An 18959-nucleotide genomic window follows, 5' to 3' on the forward strand; every position below is an offset into this window, starting at 1 on the left:
GATAGAGGGAGGGAGGGCGATGGATGGAGGGAGGTAGGGCGATGGATAGAGGGAGGGAGGGAGGGCGATGGATAGAGGGAGGGCGGGAGGGCGATGGATAGAGGGAGGGCGGGAGGACGATTGATAGTGGGAGGGAGGGAGGGCGGGAGGGCGATAGAGGGAGGGCGGGAGGGCGATAGAGGGAGGGCGGGAGGGCGATAGAGGGAGGGAGTGAGGGCGATAGAGGGAGGGAGTGAGGGCGATAGAGGGAGGGAGTGAGGGCGATAGAGGGAGTGAGGGCGATAGAGGGAGTGAGGGCGATAGAGGGAGTGAGGGCGATAGAGGGAGTGAGGGCGATAGAGGGAGTGAGGGCGATAGAGGGAGTGAGGGCGATAGAGGGAGTGAGGGCGATAGAGGGAGTGAGGGCGATAGAGGGAGTGAGGGCGATAGAGGGAGGGAGGGCGATAGAGGGAGTGAGGGCGATAGAGGGAGTGAGGGCGATAGAGGGAGGGAGGGCGATAGATAGAGGGAGGGAGGGCGATAGATAGAGGGAGGGAGGGCGATAGATAGAGGGAGGGAGGGCGATAGATAGAGGGAGGGAGGGCGATAGATAGAGGGAGGGAGGGCGATAGATAGAGGGAGGGAGGGCGATGGATGGAGGGAGGGAGGGCGATGGATAGAGGGAGGGAGGGAGGGCGATGGATAGAGGGAGGGCGATAGAGGGAGGGAGGGAGGGCGATGGAGGGAGGGCGATAGATAGATGGAGGGAGGGCGATAGATAGATGGAGGGAGGGCGATAGAGGGAGGGCGATAGATAGATGGAGGGAGGGCGATAGATGGAGAGAGGGAGGGCAATAGATGGAGAGAGGGAGGGCGATAGATGGAGAGAGGGAGGGCGATAGAGAGAGGGAGGGAGGGCGATAGAGAGAGGGAGGGAGGACGATAGAGAGGGAGGGCGGACGATAGAGAGGGAGGGAGGGCGGACGATAGAGAGGGAGGGCGATAGATAGGGAGGGAGGGCAATAGAGAGAGGGAGGGAGGGCGATAGATAGAGGGAGGGCGATAGATAGAGAGAGGGAGGGCGATAGATAGAGGGAGGGTAAAGAGAGTGAGGGCGATGGATAGAGGGAGGGAGGGCGATTGATAGAGGGAGGGCGGGCGGGAGGGCGATTGATAGAGGGAGGGCGATGGATAGAGGGAGGGCGGGAGGGCGATGGATAGAGGGAGGGAGGGAGGGCGATGGATAGAGGGAGGGAGGGAGGGAGGGCAATGGATAGAGGGAGGGAGGGAGGGCGGGCGATGGATAGAGGGAGGGAGGGAGGGCGATGGATAGAGGGAGGGCGATAGAGGGAGGGAGGGAGGGCGATAGAGGGAGGGCGATAGATAGATGGAGGGAGGGCGATAGATAGATGGAGGGAGGGCGATGGATCGAGGGTGGGAGGGAGGGCGATGGATAGAGGGAGGGAGGGCGATGGATAGAGGGAGGGAGGGCGATGAATAGAGGGAGGGAGGACGATGGATAGAGGGAGGGAGGGCGATGGATAGAGGGAGGGAGGACGATGGATAGAGGGAGGGAGGGCGATAGATAGATGGAGGGAGGGCGATAGATGGAGAGAGGGAGGGCAATAGATGGAGAGAGGGAGGGCAATAGATGGAGAGAGGGAGGGCGATAGATGGAGAGAGGGAGGGCGATAGAGAGAGGGAGGGAGGGCGATAGAGAGAGGGAGGGAGGACGATAGAGAGGGAGGGCGGACGATAGAGAGGGAGGGAGGGCGGACGATAGAGAGGGAGGGCGATAGATAGGGAGGGAGGGCGATAGAGAGAGGGAGGGAGGGCGATAGATAGAGAGAGGGAGGGCGATAGATAGAGAGAGGGAGGGCGATAGATAGAGAGAGGGAGGGCGATAGATAGAGGGAGGGAAAAGAGAGTGAGGGCGATGGATAGAGGGAGGGAGGGCGATTGATAGAGGGAGGGCGGGAGGGCGGGCGGGAGGGCGATTGATAGAGGGAGGGCGATGGATAGAGGGAGGGCGGGAGGGCGATGGATAGAAGAAGGGCGATGGATAGAGGGAGGGCGGGAGGGCGATGGATAAAAGGAGGGCGGGAGGGCGATGGATAGAGGGAGGGCAATGGATAGTGGGAGGGAGGGAGGGCAATGGATAGAGGGAGGGCGATGGATAGAGGGAGGGAGGGCGATGGATAGAGGGAGGGCGATGGATAGAGGGAGGGAGGGAGGGCGATGGATAGAGGGAGGGCGATGGATAGAGGGTGGGAGGGAGGGCGATGGATAGAGGGAGGGAGGGCGATGGATAGAGGGAGGGAGGGCGATGGATAGAGGGAGGGAGGGCGATGGATAGAGGGAGGGAGGGAGGGCGATGGATAGAGGGAGGGCGATGGATAGAGGGAGGGCGGGAGGGCGATGGATTGAGGGAGGGCGATTGATAGAGGGAGGGCGGGAGGGCGATAGAGGGAGGGTGGGAGGGCGATAGAGGGAGGGAGGGAGGGAGGGCGATGGATAGAGGGAGGGCGAGGGAGGGCGAGGGAGGGAGGGCGATGGAGGGAGGGAGGGCGATGGATAGAGGGAGGGAGGGAGGGCGATGGATAGAGGGAGGGCGATGGATAGAGGGAGGGAGGGAGGGCGATGGATAGAGGGAGGGCGATGGATAGAGGGTGGGAGGGAGGGCGATGGATAGAGGGAGGGCGAAGGATAGAGGGAGGGAGGGAGGGCGATGGATAGAGGGAGGGCGGGAGGGCGATGGATAGAGGGAGGGCGGGAGGACGATTGATAGTGGGAGGGAGGGAGGGCGGGAGGGCGATAGAGGGAGGGAGGGAGGGCGATAGAGGGAGGGCGGGAGGGCGATTGATAGAGGGAGGGCGATAGAGGGAGGGCGGGAGGGAGGGAGGGCGGGAGGGCGATAGAGGGAGGGAGGGAGGGCGGTAGAGGGAGGGCGATAGAGGGAGGGCGATAGAGGGAGGGCGATAGAGGGAGGGAGGACGGGCGAGAGGGAGGGAGGGCGGGCGATGGATGGATAGAGGGCGATGGATGGATAGAGGGAGTGAGGGCGATGGATAGAGGGAGTGAGGGAGGGCGATGGATAGAGGGAGGCGATGGATAGAGGGAGGGAGGGCGATGGATAGAGGGAGGGCGAAGGATGGAGGGCGGGAGGGCGATTGATAGAGGGAGGGCGGGAGGGCGATTGATAGAGGGAGGGCGATAGAAGGAGGGAGGGAGGGCGATAGAGGGAGGGAGGGTGATAGATGCCCTCTGGGCATTTAAATGTGGGCGCAGACTAACGGGGCGGGCGCGCCTGGGTGAAGCCCGGGACAAGGGCGGGCCGTCGAAGCCAGGAGAAGGCAGGACAGGGCCTCCCTCCTTTTTACTGGAATTTCAGACTCTGTTGCATTCTTCTAACGCGGTCAGTGACATTTGCTCATACTATCCATTGTAAACTGTTTGAGACTTCTGCACCCTGTTGAGCACTCTCTGTTGTACTATGAGTATCTGTAAGGGGGTTGGGGGCCATGGGGTTGTGGGTACCCTCGACGCCTTTATCATGGCAGAATCACTTCTAACCCATGAGATTGCAGTCACTCAAAGAAGGCTATCAATGGAGACACGTCGAGTGTCTATGGAAACCCCCATAGGTGGACCCCTCTTAAATCCACCAAATTTAGCCGAATGTAGCCTGGTCAGTAGCCACCACTTGGCTATTGGGTCTTCTGAGCCTGTGACGGCAGTTGTAGATTTACCAACTATAGCCGCAGGAACTACCGTCACTTTACCGTCCCCATCACCCCCACCCCAAATTGTAACACGATCCACACGACAACGCCAGGTTGTGGGAGTATGGCCTTGACCACAACACGGAAAGGGAAGGCGAGGGGTCTACCCATAACAATCCAACAAACTAGTAAAGTAGCCAAAACTAAATGCTCTGTCCGAGGAAAAACAGGCCCCTCTGATGAGGTATCTGTTATCAGCCCCACTAGTCCACATGTTTCTGTATGTCAATGTCCTTGCAAGCAGCCCCAAACTGACTTGGGAGGTGGGTTATTATCCAAGTTAGAGGATAAACTTACGGTGCTGCTAAACCCATTGTTAAATAAACTTGCAGACATTAATAAAATATTTAACATTATTGAGCAAAAACTCCCCTCCCAGCTTAGTCATCCATTAAATGGAACCTTAGCAGCCCCGGGTGGTATAGTACATGCATGGTACCTGTTTTTAATCGGCCACCAACAGCAAATGTCGGCATGCAGGGTAGTATTACCTGCGGTAGGTTTTCTAAATAATGTGGTTTGTAATTTCATTGAGTCGTCAATATAGACTTTAACGTCTAAAAACTCCACCTGGCTTGCACTAATGTGTGATGTAAACTTTAAATTCAGAGAGTTATTGTTGATTTCCTCAATGGAGACAGCTTCCTCCTTTGTACCTTGCCACACAATAAAAACATCATCGATGTACCGCAGGTACTTAATCGCTTTTTCATTGACCCATACTCTGTGTGTCACATTGAGGACCCACTCCTCCCACCAGCCGGCGTGTAAACACGCATAGCTGGGGGAGAAGCAGGCCCCCATTGCCACGCCTCTCACCTGTCGCCAAATCTCCTTCCCAAAGGAAAAGTAGTTGTTTCCAAGACACCACTCTATAAGACTCAAAATTGCCTTGTTGTGTTGGTAGTAATGTGCGGGTCTCTGGCCTAAGAAGTGTTTTACTGCCTTAAGGCCATCTTCATGTGCTATACTTGTATATAAAGATTCCACATCAAGTGTAATCAGCAACATGTCTTCCTGCCATTCAATTGATTCTATTTTCTTAAGAAAGTCTATGGTATCACGGACATAGCTGGGTAGCTTCTTAACAAAATCCTGGAGGAAGTAATCTATGTATTGGCCCACCCTTTCGCTCACACTATTTAGTGCAGATATAATAGGTCTACCAGGCATCGGTCTGATGGCTTTATGCACTTTTGGTATCAAGTAAAATGCAGGGAGGGTCGGGAATTCATTATGCAGGAACTTGAACTCATCCCCTGAGATGAGTCCTTCCCTGCGCCATTGAGACAATAACTTGAACAGATTCTCACAAGCTTTACCATAGTCCTTATTACTAGATTTAACATAGCAATTGATGTCATTTAATTGTCTATGTGCTTCCGTGATGTACTCTGTTTTAGGCCATAAGACCAAGTTCCCACCCTTGTCCGCAGTCTTGATAACAATGTTAGGGTTAGTGCTAAGCTTCTTCATAAGGGCATAGTAATTAGCATGTTGTTGATTAAATACTTGCCTCTTGTTCCTGTTAGTCGATTTATAAAGGGATTTGATTTCCGTGGTGATGCAGTCATGAAAAGTATCAATCGCATCTTTTGCCATCAAGGGGACAAAGTCTGACTTGCCTTTAAATGGAGTTAGCCCCGCTCCTTGTTGTGTCATATGTATTCTACTCAGTCTTCTTTGGGTGGACAAGTCCACCTCGGGTCCCAATGGTTGTGAATCCGTCGCTGCATTGAGATCGTGCATGTCAAGCAGTACGGGGACATCCGCTGCTGAGACTTCAGGATCCCCTGAAGTTGCACTAGAAGGGCGGGCATTAGTTCCAGTTTTCAAGGACTGTAGAGTGAAAAACTTTTTTAGTTTTAGCTTTAGTTTAGCTTTTAAACTGGAAGACATCAACTCTTGTCGGGCGTATTTAAATGATTGTGCTGGGCAGAAGTTCAATCCTAGCGAAAGTAGTTGTTCCTCCGCTTTACTCAGAATGACATCAGTAAGATTGATAACAGCATTGTTTTTTAATGTTTCTTGTTGCGCCATCCTTGTTGTTTCTTCTGCACATTTTTGTTTTAGTTTGTTTTTTTCGTCTTTCGTGCCTCCTTCTGTTCCTTCGGCTCTTATTACGTTCTTTTGCCGAGGGCGTAAGGTTGACAGTCTTTCCGCCACTAAAAAATCCAACTCTTCCTCCATATTAAGGATGGTTAGCGGTTGCTCATTGAATAGCGAATCTCCACTTGAAGCACTAGAAAAGGCATCAGACCCTTCAGAAGTCACACTTCCAGCATCGTCAGCTTCTTTGCTGCCACTTGCCCCACTATTGGTAGGATTATCCGGGGTCTGTTTCTTGTTTTCTTTTGCACTGTATTGCTGGCGCTTGACTTTGTTGAATTTACGTGAGAAGGTGAATATCTGGCCATTAGCATAATCCGCCTGATCTCGTGCAAACTTGCTTATTTTTCTTGCCTTGATTTTGTCCCCATGTTTTTAGGTCGAGCAGACCTACTCAATGCGTGAGCATTGAGAGTGTCTGCTTCAGACCTTTTGTGGCCCGTATTTAGGAATGAGGACAGCTACCAGACTCGCGCTTTGACGAGGTCAGATTTCACCTCGGGAGTGAGCGTCTGGTAGCTGCGCATGCGCGAATCAAATCCCTTGCTCACGCACACACACAGGCAGCCCCCACCCCTCTGCACGCACGCGCACACATACACACGCTGCCGCCCCCACACCCCACCCATACACACACAAACACGCAGACAGGCACAACACACGCAGGCACATACAAGCGTGCGCACCCCCCTCCCCCCCCCGCTCACCAGGCACAAGCAGGGCTTCCATCACGGGGGGGGCGGGCACCGTCAAAGTGCCCCGACGCCCCCCCCTCACCGGCTCCTCTCGTCCTGTCCCTCCGTGTCAGACCAGACTCCGCAGCCCGCTCCGTTGTTTCTCCGCCCCTTCAGTGCGTGTCAAGCCTCTCCTTTCGCCCGGCCGGAAATTCCTTTTGCGTGTCAGGCCTCGTTTCCGAAACTGAACTGTCCCGCAACAGTGTTTATAATATCGGCAGTCGTTCTGCGCACTTGTTTTCTCTTTTGCTCTGTTTATCGTCTCCATCGCTATCCCTCACTATTTCCATTCCTTACGCAACAGCAATGCCGATACCTTGTTGTGTTTTAAGCACTCGGAGATTAACTGACTGCCCAGAGCCACTTTATTGAACGTAGAATGATGCAACATCAGGGCATGACGGACGGAGATGCAAACGTGATTACTCTCTTCAGGTGATTAATCATTCCTAGTGCACAAAACACATGTTCGTCTCCTCTGGGCGCTTCCCTTCACCCCAATCCTTGCCCCCAAGGCGGCGTTTCTCGCCAGAAGTACGGAGGCACCCGGTTTCTGACTGGAAATGTTCCATCACTCGAGCACGAGCCAGGGAACGGTGAATGAGCGTTTCGCGCGCGTGGGGAGTGGGCGAATGATGGGTTGATCTGTGTTGTCTTCGCTCCCGGTAAAGCACCTCGCGGGGCCAATGGCACTTGATTGCACCTTACCGGTGCTGGATTGAGAACAGAAGGCCTTAAAAACGGGTCATGGAATCACAGGTGATGCGCTGTAAGTTTCCATCGCGGGCTTTGCCACAGAATTGAAAAGTATTCCACTGGGGGTTAGCTGTTTCGAGAGTAATTAATACCTAGGTAGTACATTTATATGGTACAGTAGTAAGGGACATAGTCTATGTCACATAGACACAAACAGGTGACGTCGTTTCGTGTGTTTTTACTGTTATAACTAGAAAAGCGACTTGTGTTTATTTTCTATAAATACATGATTAAAGTTTTTGTTTTCTTTATACACACGTTTTGTCGTTTTTATTTAGGCCTCCTTAGTGTGATGAAAGCAACTGTGTCTTCGTGCAATTGGGCGTGCAATTGGGCGTGGTAGCATTGATAGAAAAATAAACTTGATTTGGGACGGAACGAGGGGAGCAAGTAAACATTGCATCACTAAACTGCAAATGTGCTCCTTTGACGTGTTTTGCTGATTGAGAACAAGGTCTTGGGTTACATTGTTAAAGCAGCAACACTGGTTGGGCAACGAGTGTTCTGCATATGCACGAAAAGAGTGTTCTCCTTGCCTTTGTGTGTTTAGCGCAGACCATGGTAAACTGAGGGGTACTGTGCACTGTTGTGAATTAAAGAGGGCCATAGTGCTGTACGCTTATCAACTCTACTTTTGTGCAGTGGTAAAAGGAGACTAAAAACATAACGGTGCTGGGGAAAGTGGGCTTTGCTCGATGGCATCTTAAAACCTTTTTTTTTTATCTTAGACACATGTGGCAGTATCGGTTTTGTAGCTAGTAGCAAATGGGAAAGCAGCTTTCCCATTTAAAATGTTGCAGAACATGCAGTTCTGAAAACTACTTACAGAAGGAGAAACCCAAGTGAAACAATACAAAAGCGTATTTTGACTCGGGATTAATCAGAAGCCACTTTATGCACTTTATAGCATTTCCAATGGGGGCAGAAAGCACCAGGCGCGTGCTAATCTTTATGGTTTATTTATTTGTTTTTTTTGCTTTGTATAGCTTCTTTACACCACATAAGCAGTCTGGAAACGGCGAAGGGTAAAATCTGGGCACATTCTATCATTTGCATGCAAAAGAAATACATATTTTACATTTCACCAGGGCTGACTTTTGAAATTTGTGTAGCGACTGCATTTTGCCTTAAAGATACTTCAGTTAGCACGAGATGGATCACTTCACCTACAGGGCGGTCTATCTGGAGAGTTTCTTTAAACACATGTCTTTCGTGTAGCGTCAACCGTGCTACGTTGTAAGCCCCCGTGAAAGGTAGGAAAATAATAATGAAGGGACAGGCATTACAAATAGGATCACTGCAAGGGTAATTTAATGATGTCTATTAGAGATTAAGTATTCACAAATGCATCAAAGGCTGTAAAACTGTTCTTGTTTGTCATTTGTAGATGCTTTATTAATACACTTGATGGGTTGGCTCCTCCTTTGCCGCTTTTTATTAATTAAAATCTGACTGGAGTTGGTTTTAATAGACACTGCAAGGGGCAAAGAATCAATACTAGATTTAATATTGCATACTCCCTTCTCACTACTTATTAATTATTAAGAAGCACCCTGGTCAGTGTGCCCCTGCAGGGTCTGATATTGTCTCCAAAGGGCAATGAAAACGAATAATGCGCTACCATATTTAGCACCTTTGTGCGCCCTTGGGCCTCTCACCGTGCTACCTATAGTCAACGTCAGTCAAGGACGGCGAACATTTTAAAATTAGGCTTACATGTGTGTTCTCAAAATACCACTCAGTGCCACATAATTACACGCCACATAATTACACTGCACTCAATGCAACATACACTCCAAATATCACTCAGTGCCACATAATTATATGCTACATATTTACACTACACTCAATGCAACATACACTACAAATACCACTCTGTGCCACATAATTACATGCCACATAATTACACTGCACTCAATGCAACATACACTACAAATACCACTCAGTGCCACATAATTACACACAACATAATTACACTGCGCTCAATGCAACATACACTCCAAATACCACTCACTGCCACATAATTACACGCCACATAATTACACTGCACTCAATGCAATATACACTCCAAATACCACTCAGTGCCACATAATTACACGCCACATAATACCACTGCACTCAATGCAACATACACTCCAAATACCACTCAGTGCCACATAATTACACGCCACATAATTACACGGCGCTCAACGCAACAAAAACTCCAAATACCACTGAGTGCCACACAATTACACGCCACAAATTACACTGTACTCAATGCAACATACACTGCAAATACCACTCAGTGCCACATAATTACACACAACATCATTACACTGCGCTCAATGCAACATACACTCCAAATACCTCTCACTGCCACATAATTACACGCCACATAATTACACTGCACTCAATGCAATATACACTCCAAATACCACTCGGTGCCACATAATTACACTCCACATAATACCACTGCACTCAATGCAACATACACTCCAAATACCACTCAGTGCCACATAATTACACTCCACATAATACCACTGCACTCAATGCAACATACATCTCCACATACCACTCAGTGCCACATAATTACACTCCACATAATACCACTGCACTCAATGCAACATACACTCCAAATACCACTCAGTGCCATATAATTACACGCCACATAATTACACAGCGCTCAACGCAACAAACACTCCAAATACCACTCAGTGCCACATAATTACACGCCACACAATTAATCTCTACTGAATACAACATGCACTCCACACAATACCTTTCAGTGCCACGTAATTATATGCTACATAATTACACTGTGCTCAACGCAACATTCACTCCAAATACCACTCAGTGCCATATAATTACACGCCACATAATTACACTCTATCGCATCACCACAGCATCACCACTGCATCACTCAGCATCACTCCGCATCACTCAGCACCACCACAGCATCACTATGCGCTACCACAGCATCACTGAACGCTGTCTGTGCAACCATTCAACAACAATTGGTTCACATATGTTCTCTCAATGTTTCAAGCTTTATTAGAAATGTCACAAAAAGATGTTAATATTTCTCTTCTGTTCTTGGATTTTCGTCACAATAAAAAACACTGAACATAATCTTCACAAAAGTTATTTACAAAAGTTTAAGCTATTGCCAATATAAATTACAACTTTTATTCAAGTATTAATTATTTAAAAAAATTAAAAACAATTGGTATTTGTAATATCAATACTTCTAAGTCACATAAATACAACACATATTGCATTACAAATGCTATAGGTGTCCCATTTGCAAAAGTTAAAAGTATTGGCATTGTAAATGACAAAGCTATTAATTTCGCTATTTTCAAAATATCACATAAATAAAAAAATTGTCATTTACAATACCAATAGCTCAAACTTTCCTAATGCGAGACCTATTGCATTGCAAATGCTTGTTTTAGTCTGTCAATCATTTCCTCTTTCAACTTTTTTATGTATTCAGTTTCGGTTATTTTATTTATTTCCTCTTGGATAGTATCAATGTTTTTTAGGATCTCTGCACGGTCAATTGCAGCATATTTGATGAGAATCCAAACTAAATTCATAGAGGCATCAAGGTTACTCTGCCCCCATTCTTTGAGCATCTGCGGGTTCGGTCTTTCAAAACTCGGGGCGAGCAGGATTCGAAGACCTCGCGGCACACGCCCGGCAGCCACATATTTTGACAGGGAGTAATGTTCCCACCACTTGGTGATTTCCTGGCGTCTCTCTTTCTCTAGGTTTCTATATAACGTTTTAATATTGCTCTCCACCCGTGTCGCCGTGTTAGCAGGAACATGGTTGATCACAGCGCTTCCCGACGCAGAGATCTGTTCAAACAACCCCTCTGCCTCCTCCTCTCTTGCACGGAATTCCTCAGCGGACATGCTTTTTCCTGCTCTTAGAACTTCAACACTCCGTAATTGCTGATAAACCAACGCTCTTCGGTTTTTCTCTTGCAGCGTTGGTTATAACAATCCCACACAGGTGTGTGACCTCCCCACCTCAGCACTGCCAATTGCCCATTCAGGACTCACCGCGTCGCTGCACCGGTCAACCGTACGTGGAGTCCGCCGACTCAGCTGCAGACTGCCGGTTGCTGGCGTACGCTGAAGAAAATATCTTTGGCTGCTCCAGAGGGGTGTTCGTTTAGATATCCACACGGATTAAACAACAGAAAGCTTGAAGACGAACACCACTTCGGGGGAGGGGGTCCGTGAACGAAAACAAGCTCACTTTCGTAATTGAATTCCCAAAGAACTCCAAACACACCACTTCCAACCAATATATATATATATATATTTATTGATCAGTGTTGTTGATAAAGTGGTTTCAACTCCCATCAAGTAAGTTCAGTAAAAGAGCACAGGGCGTCTTAGCCCCAGGAGACAAGGCAATTCAGAGCCTATCTGAAAGTAATATGTACACATATAGTGAAATATTTTATTTATGATATACAAAACTGTTACACGGTCGTGCAAATGCCTTCCACTAACTTGATATTCAAAGGCATTAATTCTTCAAGGCATTTTGAAGTGGAATAAATATGTAATGCGCGTAACTTCATTTAGACATACGAGCAAGCCTTAAAGTAAGAACGGCCGCCCTTTTATGAAGACCTATGGGAGATATTTAAGCATGCACAAAAAATATTGTTTGATGCTGTTCACAAGATTGAATGTTTTGATTGCCAGTGCTGGTATTTTAAGATACATTTTTCGAAATAATAACCTTTGCACCCCTGCCTCTTTAATGTTCGAGACTTACAGCAGGAGTGTGAGAGTAAAGTGTTCAGCAGACAATCAGCTGTAACAACGAGTAGACTGGTTTTATGTGGAGGAGCTGAGAGGCTCTTGACACGAGTTTCTAAGGACATGGACTGATAGAACTGTGTGTAGAGTAGAATAAAGGACTGATTGAGGAGTAAAGCAAGGTGCAGGAATATGGAATAGGCTGGTAAATTATTTGCATGAGGCAAAGAAACTACGGCACTGAAAAAATGGGCTTGATAGAGAGCGGACATCTTCTGAGGGCACAGGGTTGGGGGCGATGCTCGGAGGTCACGTCAGCTGGACGGTGGCTGTGAAGTGTTTGGGTGAGGTAAGGACGAACTATGTCGGTGGGACGTTCTTGGAGTGCCACAAAGTTGGATAACGCTATGCAAGGTGTGCGGAAGGCTTTCTTGGCGGATCAAGTACTGGAGCACTGGGCTGCCTGAAAGACGTTTCACAAAAGGGGGTGGTGATGAACAGAGTGTCTGAATTGAGCAGACCACTCTTACCCAGTCCAAAGATCAGGGCTTGATCCATCACCGTTATTTATCTCACTGCCCCATCCCAGCTCAGAACCTGGCTATATGCAAATCAGTCTGTCCCTGGCCCAGTGCATCATGGGAACAGGGCAGACTAAACTACCAAGCCAATTCTTTACCAGAAAGGAGACAAGCTACCGGGGACCGGTTTCTGGCATTTCAGCCTCTTCGGCCCGGCTTGCTTGAATCCTGATGGAGCAGTGAGAAAGGGACTCATGTCTGAGTATACCCTGCCACACCTATAGTGGCCAAAATCGATTTACAAAAGGGGGTGGTGATGAACAGAGTGTCTGAATTGAGCAGACCACTCTTACCCAGTCCAAAGATCAGGGCTTGATCCATCACCGTTATTTATCTCACTGCCCCATCCCAGCTCAGAACCTGGCTATATGCAAATCAGTCTGTCCCTGGCCCAGTGCATCATGGGAACAGGGCAGACTAAACTACCAAGCCAATTCCTTACCAGAAAGGAGACAAGCTACCGGGGACCGGTTTCTGGCATTTCAGCCTCTTCGGCCCGGCTTGCTTGAATCCTGATGGAGCAGTGAGAAAGGGACTCATGTCTGAGTATACCCTGCCACACCTATAGTGGCCAAAATCGATTTACAAAAGGGGGTGGTGATGAACAGAGTGTCTGAATTGAGCAGACCACTCTTACCCAGTCCAAAGATCAGGGCTTGATCCATCACCGTTATTTATCTCACTACCCCATCCCAGCTCAGAACCTGGCTATATGCAAATCAGTCTGTCCCTGGCCCAGTGCATCATGGGAACAGGGCAGACTAAACTACCAAGCCAATTCTTTACCAGAAAGGAGACAAGCTACCGGGGACCGGTTTCTGGCATTTCAGCCTCTTCGGCCCGGCTTGCTTGAATCCTGATGGAGCAGTGAGAAAGGGACTCATGTCTGAGTATACCCTGCCACACCTATAGTGGCCAAAATCGATTTACAAAAGGGGGTGGTGATGAACAGAGTGTCTGAATTGAGCAGACCACTCTTACCCAGTCCAAAGATCAGGGCTTGATCCATCACCGTTATTTATCTCACTGCCCCATCCCAGCTCAGAACCTGGCTATATGCAAATCAGTCTGTCCCTGGCCCAGTGCATCATGGGAACAGGGCAGACTAAACTACCAAGCCAATTCTTTACCAGAAAGGAGACAAGCTACCGGGGACCGGTTTCTGGCATTTCAGCCTCTTCGGCCCGGCTTGCTTGAATCCTGATGGAGCAGTGAGAAAGGGACTCATGTCTGAGTATACCCTGCCACACCTATAGTGGCCAAAATCGATTTACAAAAGGGGGTGGTGATGAACAGAGTGTCTGAATTGAGCAGACCACTCTTACCCAGTCCAAAGATCAGGGCTTGATCCATCACCGTTATTTATCTCACTGCCCCATCCCAGCTCAGAACCTGGCTATATGCAAATCAGTCTGTCCCTGGCCCAGTGCATCATGGGAACAGGGCAGACTAAACTACCAAGCCAATTCTTTACCAGAAAGGAGACAAGCTACCGGGGACCGGTTTCTGGCATTTCAGCCTCTTCGGCCCGGCTTGCTTGAATCCTGATGGAGCAGTGAGAAAGGGACTCATGTCTGAGTATACCCTGCCACACCTATAGTGGCCAAAATCGATTTACAAAAGGGGGTGGTGATGGTTTGCCCTGGTTGGTTTGCCCTGTTCCCATCATGCACTGGGACAGGAACAGACTAATTTGCATACAGCCAGGTTCTGAAACTGGGATGGTGCAGTGAGCTAAAAAACGGTGTTGGATCTAGCCCTGATCTCTTGACTGGGTGAGAGTATTCTGTTTAATTCAGAGACTCTGTCCCTCACCACCCCTTGTTGTAAATATTTTTGTCCACCCTAAGCGTGGAAGGGTATACTCAGATGTGAGTCCCTTGCTCATTGCACCATCAGGATTCAAGCAAGCCGGGCCGAAGAGGCTGAAATGCCAGAAACCGGTCCCCGGTAGCTTGTTTCCTTCCCAGTGTAAGAATTGGCTTTTGTAGTTTGGTTTGCCCTGTTCCCATCATGCACTGGGACAGGAACAGACTAATTTGCATACAGCCAGGTTCTGAAACTGGGATGGTGCAGTGAGCTAAAAAACGGTGTTGGATCTAGCCCTGATCTCTTGACTGGGTGAGAGTATTCTGTTTAATTCAGAGACTCTGTCCCTCACCACCCCTTGTTGTAAATATTTTTGTCCACCCTAAGCGTGGAAGGGTATACTCAGATGTGAGTCCCTTGCTCATTGCACCATCAGGATTCAAGCAAGCCGGGCCGAAGAGGCTGAAATGCCAGAAACCGGTCCCCGGTAGCTTGTTTCCTTCCCAGTGTAAGAATTGGCTTTTGTAGTTTGGTTTGCCCTGTTCCCATCATGCACTGGGACAGGAACAGACTAATTTGCATACAGCCAGGTTCTGAAACTGGGATGGTGCAGTGAGCTAAAAAACGGTGTTGGATCTAGCCCTGATCTCTTGACTGGGTGAGAGTATTCTGTTTAATTCAGAGACTCTGTCCCTCACCACCCCTTGTTGTAAATATTTTTGTCCACCCTAAGCGTGGAAGGGTATACTCAGATGTGAGTCCCTTGCTCATTGCACCATCAGGATTCAAGCAAGCCGGGCCGAAGAGGCTGAAATGCCAGAAACCGGTCCCCGGTAGCTTGTTTCCTTCCCAGTGTAAGAATTGGCTTTTGTAGTTTGGTTTGCCCTGTTCCCATCATGCACTGGGACAGGAACAGACTAATTTGCATACAGCCAGGTTCTGAAACTGGGATGGTGCAGTGAGCTAAAAAACGGTGTTGGATCTAGCCCTGATCTCTTGACTGGGTGAGAGTATTCTGTTTAATTCAGAGACTCTGTCCCTCACCACCCCTTGTTGTAAATATGAAAGACGTTTCAGGCGGTTCTACCTGTGCAGGGGGTGGAGCCACGCAGGCAGGAAACGTACAGCATGTGAACTGACTGTGCAGGGACTACCGTCCTTTGCTTGTGTGGAATGTCGTGGGGCTCTGCGGGGAGGGAGACTTCTTAGCTTGCATAAAGTTCCCGGGAGGATCGTGCTGTGTGTGAAAAGACGGGTTACGTGCACAAGGGTGTGGGTCTTCCCATGCATGGGCTATGAAAGGAACTGACCGGGTAGAGAGTTGAGGATAGCGCCAAGTGTTGCCTACACTGTATGGATGGACTTCCTTGTAGATGACTGGCTGCATTTATTTTAAACCAACAAATGCAGAAAACGAAACGTGACAAGAATGCAGCAAATATAGGGGAAGTGGCGGCACATTAATTATCAAGCCGTTTATTGAATGTTGTGGGGTCATGCAGTGTGTGTGGGGGGGCTAAGCATGTAGGGCTGTAGGAGAGTGTGGACTGTGCACTGTCGTGACTACTCTGGATAAACTTCCATTGATGGTGTCATCCTGAATCCATTGTCCGTGACACGGGGGTGAACGTTAAAGGACACAGGAGGTGAGAGCTGATGACAAAATAGATTCCAGTGTTTAGACCTCAGCCGCCGGTTTAAAGGCCTACGAGCACACAGAACTCACGGGCACTGATTGGGGCGGATGGCACTACGTAATGCCCTGCATTCACTACAAGGTGGTGTGAGCACCAAATAAAACACGCGCAGCCTGCTCTGATGATACGGCGGCGGCAGCCCCAATGGATGTGACGTTGGCTCTTTTCATGCACTCGTGCTTGTACTGGCATCCCACCTTGCGGGAGCGAGCAGCGGCACGAGAGCCATCTGTTTTCAATTAGCACGCGTAACGCTGCTCTCTTACGCATGGTGGATGCCAGCACAAGCACGAGTGCTTGAAACGAGCTGACCAATTTCTAAAGGTCCTCTCCTAGAGCAGCGCATGCACGCTGCCTAGGCAAGACCTAAACAGGAGCTTCGAATGACACAGGTAACCGTTATTTAAAAAACTTCAACTTTTGTGATCACAATTCATCAAACTGATAGCCGTCTTCTTTTGCTGTCCTTTTTTGCTGGCTTTTTGGTATATACCCCATTTCTATTGCTCATGTGATCTTATGTTTGTTTTCCTTTAGGTCTCTCCGTGTTTGCCTGTCCTTTCACGATTGCTGTTTAGCAGTGACTCTGACCTGCTTGCAGATGCTTGCTGGGCACTCTCCTACCTCTCCGATGGCCCCAATGATAAAATCCAAGCAGTTATTGATTCTGGAGTCTGCCGACGATTGGTTGAGTTACTGATGTAAATGAAAGAGTTTCTGTGGATATTGTTAAGCTGCTGTTAGCTGGGGCATTTATTGTACACACAGACAGAGGCAGCACGTTAAACTTTTTGCTATTGAGCTGTTGATATTTGGATAATGTTTGAATGCACTAGTAATATCCTTGCTCTTCACAGAATGCATTAGTCGTTCGGTTAACCTTTCTGTAACTCAACTGTTCCTAGAAGACGTTTTTAGGTCTCGTCTGGCTTTAGCAGCGCGCATGCGCTGCTCTCGCCATGACGAGGGCCTTTTGGAATCTATACAGATTCCAAAGCGTGCACATGGGCAGACATAAGAGACAGAAGATGTGCACACTGGGATTGGATGCTTTACTGGTGGCGTGATACACTGGGGACTTTGTTTTTCGCCGGCAATAAAGGCAGTCTCCGCATGCACATCTTCTGTCCGTCCCATGACTGGCCGCGCTTGTTTTACATAGGCTGCCTAATGCCCCCAAGTCACATGTGGCTGTTTCAGCCATTATGATGTTTGATTTTTTTATCAATCTCGATATATTCAGGGGGGCACTTCTAAGACTGTAAACTTATGCAGAAACTAATAGGTCAGGCACACTGCAGTCTTTAGGACACAAACCCCTTCATATAATCTGGGCGGGGAGCCGGCAGGGTCACACGCTGTAGGGCGGAGAGGTGACTACTGTAATATTGTCACAAATGTGAGGAGGGGAGAGCTCTGCACCTCAGTGCCTTGAACGTTCACTGTGATACAAGTGCCGATGGAGTCACCAGCTCCTGTAACAGCAGAGCGGTTCTCTGTTTCTCAGGACGTCTTGGCGCTGGCTTGGCTTGAGCTTTCTGTTCAGCCTGGCAGGTTGCGGTCACAAGTGTAGTGGTCAGCCTCACCCTTTTTATGGGCAGCCATATTTGTTAGTGAGCAGCAGGCTCGGCCATGGTTCTGCGTAGACTTTGTTTGGTTCTGTGGGGGGGGGGGGGCGGTTGGCCATAGCTCGCTGTCACGTGACTTACATTTCAATCCGTCTGTATGTGGGGGTTGCATGTTTAAGTTTACTTCTTCAGGACGGTAAATATGTGTGCACTGTTGAGAATATGTATGCCCATACTGCTAAAAGCATGCACCCTTCAGGTGTCTGGTAAACGCTCACTACCTGTAGCACCTGGAGCCTAACAAGGCGCTTGGGTTATCCCACCTCCTTAAGGCCACAGGTGCCTTAACTAATAAAGATAGGTTAAAGGTCAATATGCCTGCTGATGCGATGTGTTTGTAGATTCGGGTTGTTGGTTCCAATGCAGAAATACAGCTCAAGAGGCTAACGCGCCAGCTGCTGCGATGTGGCTGTCTAACTAATAATGGGCTTGAACTCCTACAGGACAGACCCCTCCTTTAACCCGGCCGTAAAAAAATGCTTTATCAGCGATTATTTAATTGAAAAGAGACAAGTCATTCCGTGGGATGCGCCCTGGCACTATTTATCATTAAGACTGCTCGCGAGCTGCCCTGGGTGTCCTCTTGACTCTGAATATTGCCAAACTGCTACTTTGGCATCACATTATATTTGTGAGCTCTGGCTGGCCGGGGCATTATACATGTGTGAAATGGCTGCCACAATAACCACTTGGTTCTGTGTTCCGGCGCGCACTTCAGCTCGGTTGACCGGGGTTCATTAAAAAAAAAAATAAGTCTTCCCTGCCACGTACCAGCCTAGACAACCATAAAGAAAGGGCAGATGGAAACCATGCCCTGTGTGGAAGGAGTTGCGCTTCTATGATTAAGTTGTTTACTGTGCAACATGGAAACTGGAGTTGCAATCCCTGCTTCCCACTCAAACACACTGAGTGATCCTGGCCAATTTACTTTATCTCATTTTGCTCCCCAGCCTTCTCCTCAGCTCCAGTTCTTTGATATACCTAAATGATGACAATTTCAAAGCTTTGGTGATTAGAGGGCGAGTAGGCGCAATGGCTGAGCGTCACATGACAGACCAAAGGGACAATTAGACGTGTGTCTTTGGGGAGAGTGTGTTAAAAAGCTTTCTATTGCTCAGAGT

General features: G+C 48.8%; 1 protein-coding gene across 1 annotated transcript in view; it reads left to right on the forward strand.

Moving 5' to 3' along the window:
• KPNA6 (karyopherin subunit alpha 6) overlaps nt 1-18959 on the forward strand; it is a 495337-nt gene that overhangs the window by 327560 nt on the left and 148818 nt on the right. Inside the window, exon 9 of the mRNA XM_086955662.1 lies at nt 16748-16911. Coding sequence (XP_086811788.1) covers nt 16748-16911 — 164 coding nt within the window. The remainder of the gene's footprint in view (nt 1-16747; nt 16912-18959) is intronic.

Source organism: Lissotriton vulgaris, chromosome 2_1 (assembly GCF_964263255.1).
Source record: "Lissotriton vulgaris chromosome 2_1, aLisVul1.2, whole genome shotgun sequence".
Classification (NCBI taxonomy): domain Eukaryota; kingdom Metazoa; phylum Chordata; class Amphibia; order Caudata; family Salamandridae; genus Lissotriton; species Lissotriton vulgaris.